At 48.5% G+C, this 23,379-nt stretch overlaps 1 protein-coding gene across 1 annotated transcript in view; it reads left to right on the top strand.

Moving 5' to 3' along the window:
• The first annotated feature begins 11,520 nt into the window (after window positions 1-11,520).
• CUX2 (cut like homeobox 2) overlaps window positions 11,521-23,379 on the top strand; it is an 84,900-nt gene continuing 73,041 nt past the window's right edge. The window contains exons 1-3 of the mRNA XM_037052599.1: window positions 11,521-11,559; window positions 12,338-12,448; window positions 15,922-15,969. Of these exons, the coding sequence (XP_036908494.1) occupies window positions 11,521-11,559; window positions 12,338-12,448; window positions 15,922-15,969 (198 nt within the window). The remainder of the gene's footprint in view (window positions 11,560-12,337; window positions 12,449-15,921; window positions 15,970-23,379) is intronic.

Consider the following 23,379-nt stretch of genomic DNA (forward strand, 5'->3'; position numbering starts at 1 on the left):
TATTGTGCGTGTACAGTTCTCGGTTTTTAGTGTTTATGGAGTTGTGTACCCATCACACTATCCAGTGGGAGAACGTTGTCATCACCCAAAAAGGTCTCATGTGCCCATTTACAGTTGCATCCCGATTCCACTCGCAGCCCCAGGACACCACAAATCTACTTCGTACAACTGTGGATTTTCTAGTCATCTCATATAAATGGGATGATATGCTATGTGCTATATATGCTCTGTGCTCTTTTGTGTCGGCTTCTTTCACGTGGTAGTATGGTTCCAAGGTTCATCCATGTTGTAACAGGTCTGAGTATTTCTGTTCTCCTTTTATTGCTAAATAATATTACGATACAGATAGTCCACATTTTGTTTCTTCATCAGTTGATGGGCATTTGGGGCATTTCCACTGTCTGGCTGTTGTGAATAGTGCTGCTGTGAACACGCATGTACAGCCCTTGTACGAACATGTATCTTCAGTTCTCTTGGGTAGAGGAGGGCATTGCTAGGTCATAAGGCAAATTTATGCTTAAGTTTTTAAGTAACTGCCAAACTGTCTTCCAAAGTGGCGGTGCCATTTCGCCTTCCCAATGGCAGTATACGGGTGCTCCTCATCCTCCCCAGCACTTGGTCGTGTCTTTTCAGACCTGAGCATGTGTTTTTGGCCCCTAATTTCAATCAGGGTTTGGTCTGGGAATTCTGGGAGCTGCCAGGGCTTGGAGAGATGAATGACAGGTAGGGGCGTGGGACACATGGTAGAAACCCTCACGTCTTGGGTGTGGTAAGGCAGTGCTGCCCCGTAGAACTTTCTGTGGTCATGTGAATGATGTGTACCTGAACTGTCCGATGTGGTAGCCACTAGCATCTGAAGTTACTGAGCACATTGAAATATGGCCTGTGAGACTGAGGAACTGGATTTGTAATTGTTCTTCGTTTAAATTAACTTAGATGTATTAAATTTAAATAACCACACAAGGCAGGTGTTTATCATATTGGATAGTGCGGTTCTAGAAGTTCAAGATCACTGTTCAGTATGTTCCAAGTCCCGGGTGAATCTTTCCAAGGATTGGTCAGAACTCACCTCTCTTTGTCACAGACAGCTGGGGTAGATACAGGGCACGGGGATATGGATCTGCATGTGTCCCAGAATATTGCGTCTGGTAGCACACGTGCCTCAGGATGGAGAGGGCAGTGCCGTAATTCCAGGGATTTGGGTCAGGGTATGCTGTGATCTGGGGCAGGTGACCCATTCTCTCTGAGCTTCTGTTTCCTCATCTGAAAAGTAGATTAGAAACATCACTTTCAAAGGACTGTTGTGAGGCTCAGAGAAGAACGGCTATAAATCCGTTAGCACCGTGTCTGTCACTTAGTACATGCAGAAGGCTATCAACGTCTGTCACTATCTTTACTGCTGTCATTCTGCCTGGTCTCCAGAACTGTATAAATGCCAGGTAACCCCAACAGCATGGGCAGTGACCTTGTCTACTCCTTCACTGATGGATCTCCAGCACTGGAACAGCACCTGGCACATAGTAGGCACTCAAATAAATGCATGTCTAATGGGTGGGTGGGTGGATGGATGGATGAATGATCACTTGATGTGCCTGCCCTCCCCCCTTTTTAACAGAGGAAGGTTACTGCCCAGCTGGACCAGATGTGTTAGCCCTAAGAGGGTACACAAGGATCCCCAGCCCCTCACTTGACACCCACCAGAGTGGGGGCTAGTTTATTTTCTTGGTGCCACGAGGTTTTGCATTTTGAGAACTCCAGAATATAAAACAGCAATCAAGGGCAGGAGGAAGTGATCGGATGTGGCTCCCGGTTTGTGGCAAGATAATTAGGTGTTTGATTGGCGTCCTCTCTCAAGGACAGCCTCCTGCAGCAGGACCAGAGTTGCCTTCCTGCCTGATGCTCAAGGGTGGGAGTGGGGCCCTGGAGGTGGGGCAGAGCACTGTGGGGACAACTGCAGGGGGTGGGGGTTTGGGACACAAGTTGGCCAGTCCATCTTTTATTTGTTCCTTTACTCGTGTATTCATTCATTCAGCAAGTACTGAGCACTCACCGTGTGTCCAGCATTAAAGATAGATACGTCAGTGACCCAAACAAAGTCTCTGTCCTTCTGGAGCTGACATTGGAGGGGTGAGGCTTGAAGTATATATGATGACAACAGTGCCGTGGAGGAAAGACAAGCAGAGAGAGTGACAGGAGTGGTAGGGAGGGGTGCTTGTTATTTTAAAAGGATGTTAATATGGGCCTTTGTGAGAAGGTGACATGAGCCAAGATTCAGAGGAGAAAAGGGGCAAATCCATACGGAATGCAGGGAGGGGGCAGGGAACAGGAAGAGGGAGTTGCCAGTGCAAAGGCCCTGTGGAAGGAATGTGCTTGCTTGTGTGTTCAGGAGCCAGCAAGGATCCCATGCGGCTGAAGGAGAGTGAGTGGGGGAAGAGTAGAAGGAAGTGAGGCCAGAGATAAATCACATGGAGCTTTGATGTCCTGGTGAGCTCTTTGGCCTTGACGCTGAGTCAGGTGGGGATCATTGAGGGGTGTGAGCAGAGGATGGACAGGACATGACTCAGGTTTAACAAGATCCCTCTGGCTGCTTCATGGGGAAGGGACTGTAGAAAGGTGAGGGCAGCACTGGGGAACCCAATGAAGAGGTTCCTGCGGTTACCCAGACGAGTGATGACAGTGGTCTGGCCTAGGGGGGCCACACTAGAGAGGATGAAAAATGGTTGGACTGAGCTAACAGGATGTGCTGATGAGAGCAATGTCCCCACCACAGCTTGGGGTCTCAGGACTGGTGGTGGCCCCAGCCCAAGCACCAGGCTTGAACCTAGAACACCCTCCCCTTCCAGACACCTCTTGCAGCCTGGGCCCCCTGCCAGCCATGGGCCTCTCATCCTACATGCACTGCTGAGAGGGAGGGGTTGCCACGGCTCCATTCAACAGTGGCGAATCCCAGATGCAGGAGGGCCAAGGGTCTGCCCAAGCTCACGGAGCCAGTAAGCAAGAGCCCCAGTCCTCTAACCTGCTCTTTCTGCCAAATGCCGGCTCTTGGCCTACTTCCAACTAAAAGCGAGTTGCCACCTGGATTTTCTGGAAGCCAGAGCTGGGGGAGCTTCTAGCAGAGCCTGAGGGACCGCAGCCTTAATAGTCTGTTTGCTTTGTGTGACCAAACCCTTTATGTGGGCAGGACCTGAGTCTGGCTTGTTCTGGCAACATTGTTGTGGGCACTTAAATAACAGAGTGAGTGAATGAGTGGGTGGCTAGGTAGATGGATGGATGGACAGATAGACTGGCCAGGCCCAATCATGCTCCTGCTTTTCAGGCCATGTGAGTCTTTGTTGAGGACAGGCAGATCCAGGAAAGGATGCCCCATCAGTATCTGGAGCAAGGAACCTAAAAAGACATAGGCTCACATTCCCATGTAACTTTCCAGCTGTGTGACCTTGGCGAGTGGCCTTGTCTCTGCAGGCCCCTTGTGTAAAATGGTACCTATATCATAAGACCATTCGTTTGCTCCCTCAACAGACGTTGTAGGCCACTGCAAGCCAAGTATTATTGGGAGAATTAAGTGAACCTTTGTATGCCAGTTAGCATGGACAGAGTATATATAATAAGCTCTACAGGACAGTTATTATATAAAATTCACTAAGAAGTCGTTGGCAGTCTCACCCACACACCCAGGCCGCAAGGTTGGGCTCTTTGACCTGACTGAACTATCACCCTGTCCCAGCTGATGGAATGTAGTAAAGCCTGCCTGGCTGGAAACTCTTTCACGTAGACACCGCCCCTCGCCCTGGCCTCAGATAATTGGCCCAATACATCTTGGCACCTGAAATTTACATACGGTGCAGGGAGTGATGGATGGCTCTGGCAACCCAGGCTGTCTCTCAGCGCGGCTCAGTTATCCATCTCAGCGGGCTGCAGACCCATCCATCTTGCCTGGTCCCCTTGCTTATGGCAGGCCAGCATGTGCCCTCCACCCCAGGTCACCCCCTCCCAGCCCCCTTCAAGAGCCGGCCTCTGAGGCCCGTTTGAAGGCAACGCTTGCCCTGTGCCCCACAGTGTCCCCTGAAAACCCTCCTCCTTGGTGTTTGCCTGGGATTCTGATGGCAGAGCCCTGAATGGCTCCATGAACCCGAGACATGGAATGGGACATTTGGTGCCCCAAAGGGGGCCCTGCCTAGGTTCTGCCACAAAGGATTTCTCATGCTTGTATCTTCTAACATTCATTCACAAATGTGCATTGAGTGTCTACAGTGCGCCTGGCACTCAGAAGAGCTGTAGCTGTGAGCAGGACAGGCCCAGTCCCCACCCTGAGGGACTGACATTTCATTGGGGATATGGGCACTGAAGACGCTAGACAGTGTGCCAAGCACTTCACTTGGTTCTTACAATCTGCTTCTCGAGGAATCCTCTTACTAACACTATGGGCTTAAAATTTTATCCCCATGTTAAGATGCAGAAATTGAGGTTGAGTCATTTGTCCAAGGCCATGCTGCTAGTTAAATGTCAAAGCTAGAATTTGGACACAAGTCTGCAGTTTCTGAACCACGTCATTGTTCCCCAGACAGACCAGGCTCTTTCAGGGCTTCTGATACATAGCATTCATTTATTCATTCATTTGGCCAAAAAACATTTCTAGAGTGCCTACCGTGTATCAGGAACTGTTCTAGGCACTGAGTACCTAGTAAGAAGGGAGGGACCAGATTCTCTGCCCTGCTGTCATGGAGTTCTCATTATAGTGTATCAAATAAGTAAGTAAAATGCATAGAGTGTTTGATAATGGTACATATTAAAAAGAAGAAAATGAAAGACAGGAATAGGAAGACCAGTTAGGGGGCCATTGGCGATTATCCCATTCCCTCTGCCTGGGATGTCTGGCTTATTCATTCGACACACTCATCCTTCTGGACCCAGGTCAGATATTCCCCCAAACCACGAGAAATCACCGTGCTCTCTTGTGTTCCTTTGATACTTTATTTACACTTATCATATCTTACTTAGGCACACCGCATTAGGGTTGACCTGTTTGTCTTCCCCACTGCACTGTGAACTCCCTAAGGACAAGGACTTAGTTGGTTGATTTCTATATACCAATACCTAGCCCTGTCCTGGCACAGAATTTGGGCTCAATAATTAGTTGGATGAGTGGATAGATGGGTGGGTGGGTAGATGGATGGCTGCATGGCTGATTGATGACTGAGTGAGTGATTAGATAGATGGATGATTGGATGAGTAGATGAACAGTTGGTCAGTTAGGTGATTGGATGGAGGTCAGATAAAGGACTTCCAGCCAGGGTAACTTCTTAGTGGGTGCTGGCAGCCCCTGCCCACATTGGGAACCACACAGTGATTTAATTAGAAGAGGTGGGTGAAACTCCACCTCTCTCCCATGTTGAATTTGTGTCCATACCCATCTCAAATATAGGAGATATATTAGGGTTTCACACTCCTCCAAGCCTGCATTGGAATGATATCTCAACATGATGGCCTTTGTCCCCTTTTACCTGAATTATTTATGCCCTAACTTTTCTCCTTTGGTTTCTGAACTCTTGGATCATACAGCAGTATCTGATTCATCATTGCTGTCTCCCTTATCTAATATCTAGTGCACGAGAGATGATGGTTGGATGGATGGGTAGGTGGATGGATGGTTGGGCGAATGAGGGTCCAACATCTCTGGTTGCATCTCCCGATAGTAAAGAGAAAGCAGAGTTCTGTGTCTGTGTTTGGGGAAGTTGGAGGCTATCTTAGAAGTCTATTCATCCTGGTTTTCTATACCTGGTCTGGAATCTCAACTGTCACTTTGCTCACAAATCCTTACAGAATATGATAATATACATAAAATATTTAGTGTAGTCTATAAATATTAGTATACAAGTTTTGTCCAGAAGGTGTCTAGCCATGTAATATGAAAAATAGAGACATTGAAGAAGTTACAAGATACAAGAAACATCGTACATAGGACAGTGATGTCTCAGTCCCCTTCAAAGTAGGCACCTTGGGACCTCACACAGTTCTCCCAGTCACCATCAGCTGCCCCATCATATTTTCCTGAATGTCATCTGTGGTCTGAAATCTCTTCCCTATCAGAGGTGATTTTAGTTTGGGGAACAGTGAGAAGTCAGAGGGCGCCAGATCTGGGCTCTGGAGGAGCTGGGTCCCCTGGGTGATTAGTTGTTTCACCGGAAAGCTGCACAGGATGTGATGACACACTGCCCTAAGCAGACACGTTGCTGTGATAAAGCCGCCGATCATCAGCTGCCCACAGCTGCAGCCTCCTCAATCATCTGAATGGTTTCCACAGAGGAATGTTCGAGCTGAACGCAAAATCTGATGCAGATTCGTTGTTCTACTTGCCTAGTCATTTTGAATGCAACGGCCACACAGTACACATGCTCACTCAATGGCATCTACTGCCCTCACTGACTAGTATAGTGAAGTCATCATTGTTCACGCATGCACATTCCAGTCCACTGTCCTTGGCTGTCAGGTTACATCAATGTTGCACAAACCTTCTCATTATATTAACAATGGCTGGACTTTTTCTGCACAGCCTTGTCATATATATAACATTAGGCACTCAAAAATGTTAGCTATGATCTCTTGATTTCTATAAGGAACTTCTGCGTAGGAATTCACCTGAAGGAAAGGTTCTAGGAATTTTAAAAAATAAAATCAGAGGGCAAATATCAGAAAGGGTTAATAGGTACAAAGGAGATGCCCAGGATTGGAGGGAAGAGTCCAAAAATCCTTCCTGGAAGAGGGGACATTTGAATCCAGACAAAAGGATGACTAATTTCAACTGCAAAGACAGAATGAGATCATCTAGATGAGGGATGAAGTCTGTGGAGCCATGCTGCTGGGAGACCTCAGTGCACTTGGATTTCTACAAGGAATTCAGGCTGGTTGGGAAGGAACTGAGGAGAGGAGAGAGTGGGAGGGGCTAGCAGGGACCCAGTGATGCCTAAATCGGAAGTGCGGAAGTTGTCCTAGGGCAGCGGAGAGCCCTAAGTGGGTTTTGAGCAAGGGAGGGATATACTAAGGAAGAGTTGTTTCCCTTTACGAATCCCTTCAAGCTTTGGAAACACCCTCGGTTCTCGCTTCCGTAACCCTGATCCCTAACAGTTACTGCATTCTTTTAGAAGGTCTCTTCTCAGAGTTGGTGTAAATTAAGGTGATGTGTCTGAGTGTGGAGGTGTCTTCAGAGCTGAGAAGAGTGTGGACATGTATTGGGGGAACTGACAGGCATATACACAACTCAGATTGTGTTTTATGTGTGTCTCCCCTATAGTTCAGTGGGTTGAGTGTGGGCCTGCAAACCAAAGGGTTGCCAATTTCATTCCCAGTCAGGGCCCAGGCCTGGGTTGCAGGACTGATCCCCAGGAGGGGTCATGAGAGGCAACCACACACTGATGTTTCTCTTCCTTTTTTTCTCCTTCCCTTCCCCTCTCTCTAAAAATAAATAAATAAAATCTTTTTAAAAACACAGCATCTAGCTCAAAACCGTATACATAGTTGACACTTTGGGATCAGGTATTAAATTTCTTTCAAAATTATGTATTTTTGTAATGCGAGTCCCAATCTCTCCTGGTTGGGGAGACAGTTGAACTAAGATGGTTGAACTTGCCTCCCCATAGATAACCAGCAATTTTTTCTCCCCACACAAGACCCACCGTCCCCTCTGAAGAAATCCAGCCTCTTACATCAGCTCTGTGGCTTGGGCAGGTAGCCTAAGTTGTCTGCTCCTGTTTCCTCATTTCTAAAATGGAAGAATCAGATTCAATTAATGTTTGCCAAAGTGTGGGGCGTGTGCCCACTGACAGGACCTGAGATGGTTATTAGCAGTAAGTAGGTCTGGCTTTAGAAGGGATTGACTCACATCAGGAGGAGCAGTGGGTTACACTGCCTCAGCCCTTCCGTCCCTTCTCGTTCTAACAGTAGGAAAGTCTGTTTGGAAGCACACTACCTGGACCGCCTCTCCAGCTCTTGCCAACCAACCCTCTGTTGTAACAATGACAAGCTTGTTTTCACCAAACGTTTATTTTAACTGCTGCAACCTATTGGTGGCATGGGGTTCTCTAGTCATTAAACATTTCCTTTTCAAATACACTTACTTAGATTTAAAAAAGAGAGGCTCTTTACATACAGGTCAAGAGAAGACAAAGCTTATCTTTGATGCTTGGGTAAGAATACTGGTTACTTTTAAGCGGTGCTCACTAGAAGGGGCAGGAGGACCCTGCTGAGGTGCTAGGAATGTGAACATTCTGTACCTCGATCTGGCCAGTGGTTGCAAGAATGTGAAGTTCTGTCTTAAAACTGAACTTGAGGCTCTGCACATCTCAGTCAAAAAGAAAGAAATAGGAGTTGTTTTGAAAATATAAATATTAAGTAAATAGAAATTCATGTGGAATATCAGTATGGCAGAATGCATGCAGAGGGGTGTGTGCAGTTGAAGTTTTGGACAGTAATTCTGGCTCAGACGTTCTGAGACTCTGAGTGCCTTGGGGGTCTAAGCCTGCAGGTTGCCCAGAGCACCGATGCCCCCAGCACCTGGAGCTAGGGGCATTCCCCAGGCAGTGGGCGCTTACAGCGGGCTAGCAACAGGGCTGTCCCTCCCACCAGAAGAGCCCTTCCTTGTCACCCCAGCTTTTTCCTGCTGCTCCTAGTCCTGGGTACAGCTCCATCCCAGCTTCCTTTCTCTCTGCACATTGGCCCGATCCTCAGCTGCATCTATCATCTGCTTCAAGCTCATTAAAATTATTTCTTTTTAGTTGCAAATGGGCTGTTTATGATGATCATTATTTGAATGGTCTGCGCCGGGCTCCGGGCTGTCTGTCTGCTGCTGATGGCCGGTTAATCAGATGAGTCTCCACCCCGCCTGGGCCTGGCCCAAAGTCTGGGGCTGTGTTAATCACAGCTCCCTGGGGCTGGCGGCTGGGGGCTGGGCTGGGCTGGGCGAGGATCCGGAATTCTGCTTGATCATCAAAGGAGGGTCTAGCTGTGTGTGTGCTCCGTGGTTCAGACACTCAGTTTCTAAAACTTTACTTCAGACCACCTCTGGTTTATGTGGACGAGAGGGGTTTTTTCTGTTCCTTCAAGATACAGTGCAGTGAGCTTTTTATTTTAAATGTGTTTATTTTTAAAGATATGTCAATTCTGTCACTGGCCCACTTGCTTTGTTGATGTTCAAATATCCTATCTTTTAGGGTGGGAGATAGTGGTTTTTAATGTCTTTGCTTGATACACAGTAAGACTTGGCATTAGCCTGTCGGTCTTAAGGTTTTTTTTTCCTTTTCTTGGTGAGATTTTTACTGACCTGTGAAATGTAAAACTGTTAGAATCACTGATCTAGTGCAGTGGTTACTGAGCTCTCAGTTTATATAAGATTAATATCGGCCAACATTTATTGAACACTTGGTACTGTATTTGATGCTTTTCTCATTTATAGTGTTTAAAATGAGCTCCCTGAACACCCCCCCCCCCCCCCAGCTAGAGGGAAAGTGGAGTAGAAGCCCTATGAAGAGCAGAGCATTACAATTTTGCCTTTATAATCCACCAAGGAGATAATTCACACCTGAATTATTAGAATAGACTAGTTTACTTCTTAGTTCCTTGATTGAATCACCTAACAGACACATTAATGTGTTTGTTACCTGAGATAATGTTTGCAAGGAGCTAACCATGATGCCTGATGTGTGTAAGCACCCAATAAATGATAGTTGTGATCATTATTATTGTTGTTGTTAGTAAGCTTACCATAGAAATTCGACAAGAAATTAGGGTTGAAGGACGAGCATATTTAGACAAAGTTGAACATGGACATAAGTCATACTATCTACTCCTCTAGGGTCGAACAGGAAAGACTCCAAGATCTGGGCTTACATGGGGCCAGGGCTGGGGCCCTGCTGATTCCCCAGCCTAATCTCACCTCTTCTCATTGGAAATGTGGACAGAGCAGACAGATTCACACCCACCAGCCATCTAGGAGGTCTGGGTGGAGGGAACCAGAGTAGTCGTGTCAGGCAGGTGAACTTACCCTCCTCTGAGATTTCCTCTCAGAGCCTGGTTTGGATGTTTTGAATGAGGAGTCCAAGTCCAGCCCCCTCCAGGTATATTGGTTGCTGTGGTGCAGGGAGGGACAGTGGCCCAGAGATAAGAACATGATGTCAGATACTCAACCATCCGAAACCAAGTGATGTCAACTCCAGACCCAGTTCTGATTGTCCTCCAGCAATGTAAAAATCACATCTTTGTCTTCAAGATGGACAAGAAAAACTAAGGACAACTGTGAGCACTCTGCCACAACCAAATTGACTGTGACACTCCAGGTTCTTCTCTCCTGCCAGGTGAGGTTCTGTCCACCTGGCTGCACCACCTGGTTGGTGTTTGTCTCCCTTTTATTTGTCTTATTGCTGAAAACACATATCCCTTTCCAATCATTCAATTTTTTGGTTGTGGTTGATTGTCGTTTCTTTATTGGAAAATGATTATTTTTAAAAGGCGAAAGATTTATAGGATCTGAAGAGAAACCAGAATATGGAAAATGATTGTTTTTAAATGAGGATGAACCAAAAATCTCTGTTTTCCCCTTCCTGTCACCTCTGCAGATTGTTAGAAACTGTTTCTGTTTCTCTCTCCTACGGCCCCTTGTTCCTCACCTGGCTCAAAATCCCATGGGGCATTTGAGGCCTAAGCCCCTGCACCTTCAGGTTGGTGCACCTACTACTGTAGCACAAAATTTGTTTCAGCACCTTGGAGAGCACAACACGTCCTAGACCCGTGCCTATTTTAATTGCTACTTTATGCCTGGACCTTCTCTCTTCTGGTTTCATGAATCTCCAAAGAGGTTAGACATTTGTCCAAAAATAGAAATTCTCTCCCTGATTTCCCCCAAAGGCTCCATAGGCAGACACACATCCTGAGTTTGGGGCAGGCTTTCCAGCTTCCGATGGGTGTGAGTTTTATGGTGCTATGGTAAACTGCTATTGAGCAGATTTACCGACTCTCAGACATGATATAAGACAATTACCATGCGTTTTGTCTCTTAGAGGGAAAAGGATTTGCAGCGGTTAATAGTACTTTTATTTCATTATCTAATGGTAAAAGTGTTTCATTGTGTGTGCAAGATGAATGCATATTAGCAATGACAAATGGGGTCTTTCAACACGGTGCTGGGCCTCATCATACATATGTTAGATTAAAGAGTTCACCCTAGAAATACACCCTTGCATCTGCGTGTGTGTTTTTAATAAATCTGATTGCAGAAATTTATTGCATCACCGGATTTAGGAAATTATAGGGCTTGATTGCCGCAGATATAATCGGGTGATAGATACAGAAATGCTCCCCGAGTTATGGTCCAGAAAAAAAGCCCATCTTGGGATGGTGCAAGAAGGCAGCAGACCACATAAACAGAGTATTTCTGGAATTATGCAAATGAAGCCATGACAACGCACGGTGAATTGTACTGCCCGTGTAAACTGCCCGAGTTAGAGTGAAGAAAGCTGCAAAGGGGGTGATCAAATGCACACGTACAACCAGCAGGCATTGGCTGCACTGCGAGTAGGCTGGAGCCCCCCCCACTGCACCCTTCGCTCTCTTTTTCCCCTCCACAGTGTGTCCTGTAAAACCCTGGCCTGACGCCTTCATTGCACATTAGCAAGGCAACCTCCTAATTCATTTCTCCTGAATCCGGGCATCTTCAGCAAAATATTTCTTACACTTGGAGTGAACCTTAAATGATTTACTGCAGGATACACAAAAGGTCAGCTTGCTTCTTATTGGCACCTTCATTTTTCCAAAATCTACTGAAATTAAAAAGCCATCTATATCTTAAGAGGCGTATTTATGAACCCTTAAGTATAAGTCAGTCATAGTTGGAACAGTTCCCACCTCTGATATATGAAAGCTGTCGACAGCGCTTTCCTCCACTAGGATATGCCCATACAATATGTCGCACTTTACTATTTTGACACGGTTTGGAGATGTTTTTCTACAGTTACTGACAAGCTTATGCCATCACTCCTCTGGAAATTTAAGAGGTGGGGCAGGAGGGTGGGGGAGAGATGAAAAAAAAACAACTCCACCCAACTTTATGGGAGATTATCGATCTGCCCCGACTGCAGACCAGCAAAAAGAGCTGTCCTGGATTTTTTTTTTTTGGTTGCATCCCCGGTTTTGTAAATTATTCATTTGTACCAGGAGTCAATATCCTGTCTTTTCTCAGCTTTGTAAGTTAAGAAAACTTGTTCGGAATACTGTTTTGTATGATGATTAAAAAGGAAAAGGAAAAAAAAATCTTTTTCTTTTCTCTCCCTCTCTCTTTCTTTTATTGTTCCAGAAGGAGCTTAATTCCGTCGCTTCTGAGCTGTATGCACGGCAGGAGGAGAGTGAACATTCTCATAAACATTTAATTGAACTCCGCCGGGAATTTAAGAAAAATGTACCTGAGGTACAGTATATTTGCTGTTACAGAATTAACTCAGTAGGAATGCAGATTTTTCTCTGTTCAAACCATATTTTGAAAACTGTAGACATAAGTGACTAACAAGAAAAGAAGCTAATTAACCCCAAAGAAAAATTACGGCCCCCAACCTTTCAGGGTTTCTTGGCCCCGTGGTGCTCTGCAGCCCCGTCTCAAGTAAGGGTAGGATGCTTCTGCACCGGAGCCATTGTTTTTGAAGGCTCTATAAAACACGCATTTTCTCCCCACATTCATATAAGTCAGATGCTTGGCCTTGATGGCAAAAGCTATTTGTCTAGAGTTCTTGATTTTATTTTGCTTTTCCATTGGCGTCTGAGAGATGACAGCTATAGCCACCCGCCTCGTCCTTCCCTCCGTCTCTGAAACCGACTCCCACCCCCACATACATGCCTCACTCTTCCCCTCCACCCTGTCCCTTACAGCCCCAGCCACCAGCTTTGTCTTTCCCAGCTGCCAGGAGGGTGGTCCAGATAATGACCAGCCCTAAACAATGTAAGGGCCCCATCAGGAGAAGGGGCTAGAAAGGACTTGTTTCTGTTCTTCACGGGGGCGGGGGTGGGGGGTGGGGGGGTGGGGGGTGGGGGGATGTGTGAATTCCTTTCCCTCCTCTCTCGGGCCCCCTGATGCTTCTCAATTTTTTTAGTAATGATAAAGTAAACACAGGAAAAATAAAGCCTTCTGACTCTATGTAATGTTGGCAGCTGGGTGGCACCTCAGAGCCATTATGGGAAACGGAGGCCCCAGCCACCCCCAAAGCCTGTTGTGCTCCCAGCAGGTTAGCTGAGCTTCCTGTCCACACCTGCTCAGGTGGCCTGGCTCATGGAGGAGGTGAGAGCTCCTGCTATCAGACCTGGAGGTGGTGATTCCACTGTGCCTGCTGGAATCTTCCAGGGGTCCTGATGCCATCTCGTTGATGGAAGAGGAGTCCATGGAAAGATGGAAAAGATGCCGGCCCACCCAGGGCTTGGGCCACATGGACAGTCTCTTAGCTGTGAAATCCTCCTCACCCAAGTCATGAATATCTTTGATTCTTCAAGACAAGAGAAGGAAGTAGGATCTAGCTAGAACTTGGCCGTGCGTGGAGCAAGTCTGGCAGGAATCGAAGGTGTGAGAGCTTAGGAGAGGTGGGCTCAGAGGAGGGGCAGGAATCTCAGATCTGTTTTCTATGCCGTGGCTTCAGAAAGGCCAAATACAGTCCGTGGTTTGACCCCAGGAGCTAAGAGTGGTGATACTGAACGACTTTCCCTTCCCTTTTAGAACAGAGAACAGCTTGGTCTTTCCATGGATTTTTCTGCCCGGAACGAGTACCAGCGGCTTTGTGTCTGTCCCTCCAGTCTCTGGGAAGCAGCAGAGATGAAAGGCAGCCTTCTAGCTCATCCCTCTTCCCTGGGCCCAGGCAAGGAGGGAAATCCAGGCCAGGTTTTAAGCCTTGAGTTCGGCTTACATAATTTTAATACTGCATAATTATGCAATTATGTAATTAGGAGGAATAAGTTTCCATTTCTATTATAGTCGTGCCTCTGAAAATTTTCATTTTTGGAGCTAGTCTCTCCTGATGGGGAGAGTCATGCTGAGGCTTTACTTAAGAACATCATCTGGCTGGTGGCCAGCTCACGGCCCTCTGGTGCCTTTGCTCATCTCCCCCGAGGGCTTCGGCAGACAGTGCCCTGGCCCAGAGTCCTGCTAACCCCTCCCTGTGGAGCCTCATTCACACTCGAATCCCCTAAACTCACTTGAGCATGGGCTTCTGAAAGAAGCCTCTTTGGGGAATCTGTAGACCTGCATCAGGTTCCAGCCATGCCACCCAGGACTTTGAGCAAGCCGGCCCCCTGTGGGGCCTCGGGACCCCTGTCTGTAAATTTAGGGGGATGGAGAGTTGGTTCCTGAGTCCCTCCTGGCATTGCCATGTCCTGAACCTGAGCCAGAGGTGTCCTGCCCAAGGACACCTCTGGCTCCACAGATCTTACAGTAAGTTGTCAGTGTTTAGCATCTCAGGAGATTTTACCCCATAACCTGGGTTTCCAGCGTCTTTGAGACTGCTCAGTAGATCTGGCCACACAGAGGCTCCGTGCCCACGTGACAGTCACCACACCGAGCTGAGCAGCTGCCACCCCCATTAGGCTTGTGTTCCCTTCAGAAATCTGCCATGGGACCTCCCGGCCTGCCTCCCTTGTGTCCACTTCCCCATCTGACGGCACTTCGGCTGACAACCTTTGACCTACCTTATTTTTTCCATTGCTGTGGTTTCTTGCAATCAAATGCACTAGGTTCGCACGCACTCCCTTCTTCAGGCCCTTCCGAAGGATCTGAAGATCCCCAGCGCACATCTGTACATCAGCAGCTCTGAGAAGCCCTAGGGACACGTCTGTCACTGAGGAGGGGAGCCCAGGACCCAAGAGAGGGATTTTCCCCCAGGGCAGAAGCCATACAGTCTTATTCTTTACCTGAGCATAGGTATTCTTCTGCCCATCTCTTTTCCTTCCTGCTTTTCTCTGTTGTCAGCTCCTTCCCCATGCTCTCAAGTGCCCCCAGCTCCTCCTCCTGGTGGGGTGCGGCGCGTTTCTTGTAGGCCCTGGCTGATGGCAGTAGGGCGAGTCACCAGTGGGGCTCACAGGGAACTGGAGCATTTAGGGTTCAGATCTTGGGACACTTGATTTTAAAACCTCCTGTCTTGCACACTGGGGAGAACTCCTAGGAGTTTACCAGGGGAGCCCTTGGGACTTGGAACCTCAAGGCCACTTGTGCAAAGCAGGAAATTAGGTTCTGGAAATAGGAGGCTCCCTCCCAAAGGCAGCCCATCGTCACAGAGGTCCTCAGACCTTTACAGAGCCCTTCCTCCGAGCTGAATCCTGTGAGTGGTGACCCAGCCAAGGTGCCAGAAGCCCTGTGCTCTGGTGAGGAAGGAAAGGCAGATGCAGTGTGATGCCGCGAAAGTGCTGGGTGGGGAAGCAGAGATGGCGACCTGACGGAGATAGCTCCTGAGCAACACCAAAGGGACAGGAGGTTTTCGTGAAGGGATTTTGGTGACGTAGCCCCAGGTGTGGAGAATTGGGGTCACCTCTCCAGTCCCCACTCCAAAGAGTACACACAGTAGACCACCAGTGGCACAGGTCTTTCGCATCAAAGAGGATTCCCTGATCAGATCCACTGGAGAAATGCTGCTTCCTCTGTCCCTCTGCCGGAAGTTCCCCGTGTGCATTGTGGCACAGGCTCCGAGAGTCCTTCAGGGAAAAAACTTGGTGTTGGACTTGATATGTCCCCTTGTGTGTGTGTCCCTGGGTAGGTGTATACAAGAGGAACCCTTCAAGGTGCCACTGAGTGCAGGGTCTGCTGTACACATTTGGGAAATGCTGATCTAGGGGACGACAGTGAGCTGCAGTCAGGGGCCATGGTTGTCCCACCTGGCACTGTGGTGAACTCTTCACTGATCTCTTTTTCAGGAAATCAGAGAGATGGTGGCTCCTGTATTAAAAAGCTTCCAAGCTGAGGTAAGACTCAAGGCCCCTGGCATGTCCCAAACCCAGTTCTGTCTCCTGCCCCACCTGGAGTTGCCAGAGGAGGCCAGCAGCCTCTGGAAGCTTGGGAGGAACTTCTCTACCCCATTCCCTCTAGGTCAGCCCGTGGGGTTGTGATGAGTCTGGGCTCTCTGTTGGATTCGATGGGATTCCTGTGTCTGAGCCCAAGAAACCCCCCTCCTCCTAGATGTCACCCAGCCTTGCACCAGCTCTGCCATGTATGATATTCATGGCCTTGAACAAGCCACCTCACCTTCCAGGCCAGTTTCTCATTTTTGGAGGCTTATACTTGCTAACCCTTGCTCTCCCCCAGCATTCCGCTCAGCTTTGCTTCTCGAAGTAGGCAGCCTTGCAGGTAAGTCCAAACACTTACCTGCCTGTCCTGAAATCCTCTCTACTAACCCACCCTCTGAGTACACAGTCAGTGTTGTTCACATTCTGTCCGTCCCACCCGTCGGGCCCTACTTCCTCTGGCAACAGCTGAGCTGTCCTCAGCCAGTTTCTCTTGCCTGCTTAGAGCCCTGAGATGGGACTGGACCTCCCCCACTTCTCCTCTTGATTTGACTTTGTGGCTAAGACTCTCAGAATGTCCACTTGTCTGGCTGGTGCAGGAGGTAGGCTAGGAAAACAGTGACATTGCACTGAGGCAGGAAGGGCCGTTTCTCACATGCCCCACCTCGAAGGCCCGTCTCCATCTTCCCCGGGATGCAGGCAGGCCCAGAAGGACTGGCCCTTCTCAGCACCCGCTGACAGATATGTGTTTTGAGTCTGTTGTCCACCAAGCACCACGTTACTTCAGATTCGTCTCTTTGGAACTGCTTAAGCATATAAGGCAATATTAAAGTAAACAGTAATTGGATTTACACAAATGTCGCTGATTTCCATATTTCTCATCCCTTCGTTTTATTACTGAGTTGACTGATATGCTTATTTATTTATAGGGCCATTCAGGATTGTTTCATTTGGTTTTGAGGTGCCTGAGCTGGAAGGGAAGGGGAAAAAAGAAAAACAGAAAGAAGACTAATAATGTTGGCAATGTGTTTTCATGGCTTTGTGTTTTTGTAAAAAAAAAAAAAGGTCTCCCCGTCTGCCAGCTCCTGGTCCCATGAGGGCCACTCGGCACACGAGCCCTCTCAGGCAGCTGATCCCTCTACTCAGCCTGGAGGCAGGCATTGAGTTTTTTGCACAAAGCATTACTTTTTGGGTTGTTCCATCATGTAGCTGGGTGTGGTAGAGCTTCTCTTAGCCACTGAGAGCCTCGGTTTCCCTGTTAGGTGGGCACACAGACACTATCGACTTTTTTCATGTCGTTTTGAGAATGAACTGAGATATAATGCAGGGGAGGGGTTTCATGTAATGCCTGGCACAAAGAGCACAGACTCCAGAGTCAGCCTGGGTTCGAATCTTGCCTCTGCCAGTTACTAGCTGTTTGGTCTTGTGCAATGTACTTGACCTTTCTGTGCCCATGTTTCAAAATCTGTAAAATGAAATGGTAATCATACCTACTCCATACGGTTGTGATTGAGGAAGAACTAAGTTAATGCCCATGGGGTACTTAGAAAATTGCCTCGAGTATTAGAAGTCTTGGTTGTTTGTTATCCCTATTACCAATGACCTCCAACATTGGCTTCTTCAGCCTTCATTATCTCAGAGTTGGATTCTGCCTCTTTCTTAGGTGCTTAAGGCTTTTTATCCAAAAGAAGGAGCCTTTCTGTCCCTGTAGAAAATAGAAATGACTTATGTCATTTTTTTAACCAAAAGAAAGAGTTAAACCTTAGGTTTGACTGATGATCCAGAGAAGACCCATATTCAGGGTGGTGGGAAGCAAGGCAGATAGGACGGAGGTCTGGCTTCGGTCTCAGCCCTGCTGCTTACAGTGGTTGTGTGGCCTGGGGGGCGTTTCCTGACCTCTCTGGGCTGCAGCTGGTTTTCTCTGGCAAACGTGGCTGACAGGAGGATTTAAAGAACTAAGTAGAGGCAGTTGACAGGGTGTCTGGCACACAGCTGATAGTCAGTGTTGGGGGAGAGAGAATCTTAGTGGGGCCAAAAGGAGAGACAAAGCTGAATTCTCATTTCCAGACCTATTTGGCTTGTTGAATAGACACTGTTGTAATAGCTGGGGATCTTCAAAGAACTTCATTAATTTTCTTAAGATGGCTTTCCATTGTCCCTTTAATGTGCCAAAAGGACTACATTTGTCTGGAGTTTGATTTCTGAAACCCCTGCTTTCCTCATGATCTGTTGACTAATCCAGTGCAGCAGCCTCACCCGACCCTGCCGCCGCCACTGGGACACATACCTCAGGGGAAACACCACCAAAGAAAGGTGCTGTTCAGGAAAAGCGTCCTCTTCACCCAAAACAAACTGTACCTGCACACCCGCTCATAATCCGAATTTTCATTTTAATTTTTTAAATAAGGGTTCATCCTTTACGCCACTTTCCTCTCATGATCTACCAGGCCCTGGGCTCGGAGCTGAGGACTCCCCAGTGCACATTAATCACTGCCCAGGAATATTCCCTGAGGCAACCGCCTCCCTAGTCCCAGAAACTAGCCCATAAAACGCCACAGGGCATTCCTTCTTCCCTAGAGCAAGCCTCTTGTTGGAAATGTAATGTGTTCAAGTTAATTCCTCAATTTCACTCTCCCCGCCATGGCGCACACAGAATCTGGGCATTCCTTTTATCTTTTCATGCTGTACATGCGAGTGTGGGCCTTGTATTTACTTATTTTTTTTAGTCTGTGTGTGTGCTGGTGGGAAGGGGGCGGAGAGGAAGTGAATTTGCCCTGCTGTGAATCAAGGAAGCTTTTCCTCTCCGCCTTGATTGCTCACAGGCCAGCCTTGATTCCTCCGCCCAGGGAGACAAAGACAGCCAAAGAAGGTGGCTTAATGGAGACAGCTTGAAATGGCCAAAGTTTGAATATCCTTGCTCACAGAGAAAAGAGCAAGACGAAAGCCCCGCTAATTACAAAAGTTGCTTTATGGAAGATAATTCAAAGCAATAATTTAGCAAACATAATCAAGTCGCACAGATGGGGTTGTTGATGGATGGATTGCAACATGCAATTAGCAGTTCTCGCAGTTACATATCATTAACCCTCCGAGCGCAAAAATTATTTTCTCATTATTAGTTGAAAAGGTAAAATTAAGCTGACTAGACAGTAAAGGAACAAACTACAATTAATTACCTTCATTTATTACAGTCATTATTTTAAACTTATTTTTACTTGGAGAGAGAGATGAAAACATCTAAATTAAAAGTTTGGTTATGCTAAACCAGAGGTGAAACTTTTCAGAGGGAGCGCGTGCAGCCGTGCAGCCCGGAAGTTGGCAGGGCCGCTGCTGGGGTAGTTTTTCTCTGTTTCCTTCTCCTTGCACCTTGTGGCCACATGATAGCAAGCCCCTTGGGTTGAGTTGAAACCGATGCATTCACCTGGTCCTGATCCAAACACAGCAGTTTGCCAGCCACTGGGGCTTTATATTTCTGAGCCCCTGTCTCCTCATCTGTAAATTGTGACAGCTTATGGGATTACAGGAGCTTCGGTGAAACTTCTCTTTCAAGTGGCCAGTGTGTCATTTGTTCTTATTATCGTGGGTGTGTCTGGTTGCCATGGCTGTGGTATGACCACTTTCTAGGATCTGCTACAGGAGGCCAAGACGCTGCTTACCAAGAGATGTATTCATCATCAGTTGAGTCCATGCAATCATTTATTCACTCACTAAACATTTATGGAGACACTCTGCCTACCAGGTGGTGTTCTAGATGTTGGGCCTAGTGAATGTCACAACCTGTTGTCAATTTGACCCCCCTTCATGTGGGGTGAGGACAAGCTTTTGTGCCCTCCCCGAAGGGCTGCCCTTCTGCTTGGCATCTTGTAGATCCTCTCAACAAATACTCATGGGACACCCACTTTGCACCAGGCTCAAGTGAGAGCTGTGGAAGGTCCACAGATGGTGGGACACCATCCCTGCCCTCAAAGAGTGTCCCTGGGGTTCAGTCCCTATGATTGAAACAACTTCTAGGAATCACATCAAGAGCCTGTTGGTCTAGGAATCGTATCAAGAGCCTGTTGGTTTCCTCCCAGAAGTTCCACTTGTTTGCTGAACTTTACATTCACACCCGTCCCCATGACGGATGAACGACTGCAGCCATCTGTACACATCTGCATTATGTCATGGCAGTCTGCCATGAAGGGATGGAGCCTATGTCTCCATCTTTTGAAGCTGGCTTGGACCCACTCCAACCAACAGAATGGGGCAGAAGTGACCCTGTGCCTGAACCAGAGGCCTTAGCTGGCCTGACAGCTCCACGTCCCACCTTCCGTAAGAGATGTGACCACCCTGCCACCACCCTGCTGTGAGAAGCTCAGCCTATGTGGAGAGGCCCTGGTAGGTGAGAGAGGAGCACCCAGAAGGCAGAAACAAGTCAAGGAGCCATGCTGGCCACAAAACCCAGTTTGAGCCACCAGGTCACTACAGCCCAGTCAACCCAAAGGCAGGTCAGACGAAGTCGTTTGGAGCCACTGTGCTCCGGGTAGTTACTTACAGAGGTAACTCACCAGAACACCCACCTTTTCAGCACACAGCTTCTCTTCTCCTTCCCTCTTCTGACTCTCCTCTCCCTATCTCCTCTCCCCTCCTTTTCACTTCTACCTTCCTCTCCCTTTTCTTCTTTGCTCCCAGCCCCGCCTCCCGTAGCCTTGAGGCACATTTTAGCCTTCTCCAAACATTTTCCTCCAGCACCAAGTTCTTAGTCCTCCATCTCTGTGCAGAGTGCAGCCTTCTCCCCTCCTCGTTCCCGAGGGAGAGTGACAGGTGCCCCTGTGGCAGAAACCAGTGCCCACACATACAGCCTCCACAGCTTCAGGCCTGGCATTGCCCCACCTGGGCCCAGGAAGGGCACGTCAACCATTCTGAGGCTTTTGTCTCCCCCCCCTTTGCTTTCCGTCTAGTGGGAGCAGGCGCATCTCTGAAACAAGCTCCAGTGGGTGGGGAGCAGACTCAATAGAGTTCTATTTGTGGAGGAGCTGGGTGTGCACTGAGGCACGGGGAGATCAGAGGGGGCATGAGAATTCAGGCGCAGGAGGGCAGTGTTGGATGGAGAGAGCCCTTAGGGCAGTAATCTAAGGCCTGTGCTCACTGTCTAGCCCTTCCCACCTGCCCCCCTCAGCCAGTGGAGGGCCCAGCTCACCCACCTCTGTGTGTTTGCGCTCCCTTTCTCTCTGCCTGGGATGCTGTCTTTGCCCTCCCTGTCCCCTTGCCTAAGTAACTCCTCTCAGGGAATGGGGAAGCCTTCCCTGATGCCCCCTAAGCCTCTGGTCGGGCTTAGAGCCTCCCGCCATGGCGCTTGGTATTAGTCATCCTTATGCGGCTGTCTGAAGGTGAGGGGCACCAATCCATTCAGGGCCTTGGGGCCCCGTTAGATGCCCCGGCTGTGACTCCAAATGGGGTGGGGAGCCATGGAGACCCTAGAGCAGAGGAGAGACCGGCACTGAATGAGGTCCTAACAGACTAACAGACTCCCTCTGCTGTTAATCCGATGGCATGTGGGGGGGGCGGTCAGACTTCTCAGAAATGACTGCAGGCTGTACCCCTCCTACATTCACTCCTGCCCACATTCACTACCCAGGGCCTGAAGTCACCAGTCTTCCACCCACCATCTCTCCCAGCTCCGGACACAGACCCCTGCTTTCCCTCCCAGGCAGTTGTGGGTGGGGAAGGGGATCTGAACCCAGGACAAGGTCCCGAGGGGTCAGGTTGTGTCCTGCAGTGAGCTGCCTGAGAAAGGCATGGAGGGCGTCGATGCAGCCCTGGTTACCTGGGCCGGTGGGCAGGCACATCCCTTCCTTGCCCGGGCCCTAGGTCTCCTCTTGTTTTTCATCTGCCTACAGGACTCCTACAATTTTTTCTCTCTTTCTTTCTATTTAACATTATTTGCTCTTTAATGTCATCATTTTCTTGCTCCCCAACTACCCTTCTTTGTTGCTCCCAGCACTGGTGCAACCATTCCTTTGTATGTGGGGCCCCCTTGGGGCCACAGTAGACATTTGACATGTGCGTTCCTGAGCAGCCTGCAGGGCCAGGAAGAAGCGGCCTCGCTGGCCAGTGGGACCCAACGGGGAAGTCAAGTGGTGGGGGCGGACATGGGGTCTGAGGCCAGATTGGCAGCCTAGCATCTTAGCTCATCGACTTCCCAGCTGTGTGGTCCTGTGCCAGTCACTTAACTTCTCTGGGTCTCAGTTTCCTTGGCTTCCCCTCTCCCTTTTTTGTGAGGTTTAATTCACATCCAATATTATATTAGTTTCAGGTATACAACATAGTAATTCAGTATCTATACAAGTTACAAAATGATCAGCACAGTAAGTCTGGTTAATATCCTTGGCAACTTTTAATTGAAGATAATAGGGCCTACTTCATAGGGTCGATGTGAGAGTTAAATAAGTCGATACTGGAAAACCCCAAGAACAGAGCCCAGCATATAGTGGACACTCCTTGAACTTCAGGCGGTATTCCTAGCAGACGAGCTGAGACTCGCCTTAGCAAGCTCGTTCCTCCCAAGAGCCCCATGAGGAGGCTTCTGCTCTCATCTTTTTCTCCACTGAGGTAACTGGGGCTTAGCACCCTGCACGTGGCGGTGAGTGGGAACCCAGGCTGGGCCACCAGCCAGCGACATTTAGGGAGCATTTAGTGATGCCTCTTGCACACCACCACCTCTCAGCGACACGGCGAGGGAGGCGCTGCTGGTATCTTCTTTTCCAGGTGAGAAACCAGGGCCAGAGAGGTCAAGTGGCTTGCCTAAGCTCACGTAGCTCTTCCGCAGAGGAGGTGGTGGAAGAACGTCATCTTGGAAGGCTAACTGGGGTCCCTGGAGGGACCTGGGGGTGCGGGAGTAGTACAGGAGTAGCTGAAAAGTTAGATTCTAGTTTGAGGGCCAAAGAGGACACTCACTGGTGGTTAGGGCTGGGGACGACCTCGTCATTCAGCCAGACCCGTGCCTTTCACCTGTGTCTTTGCTGAGCTTTTTCAGGTGGAATCTTCCAGGGAAGCCCCACACATGCGGAGAACTAGGATTCAAACCTTGGTCTGCGCACCCAGCCCAGGACTTGGTGTAGAGTAAGTGCTCAGTAAACAGGATGTCATTTGCCGCTTAAGTCAGAGGCAGCAAGAAGGACTCCTGTCCCTCCTTACTGCCTCCAGCCAGCCCATGCACACACACACTCCCTACACCTCCTCTTTGATGACTTAATACTGTTGATGGTGCGAGTCCTCTTGGCTCCCCTAACTGAGTCTTGCCCCTCTGGCTTCATCTTGCTCAGCTTGAGGTAAAACTTATAATGAGCTGAACATCCTTCTGAATTTCATATTAAGAACCCACCAAAGCAT

The sequence above is a fragment of the Sturnira hondurensis genome, unplaced genomic scaffold (genome assembly GCF_014824575.4).
Source record: "Sturnira hondurensis isolate 20B ecotype Veracruz unplaced genomic scaffold, ASM1482457v3 Scaffold0007406, whole genome shotgun sequence".
Lineage (NCBI taxonomy): Eukaryota > Metazoa > Chordata > Mammalia > Chiroptera > Phyllostomidae > Sturnira > Sturnira hondurensis.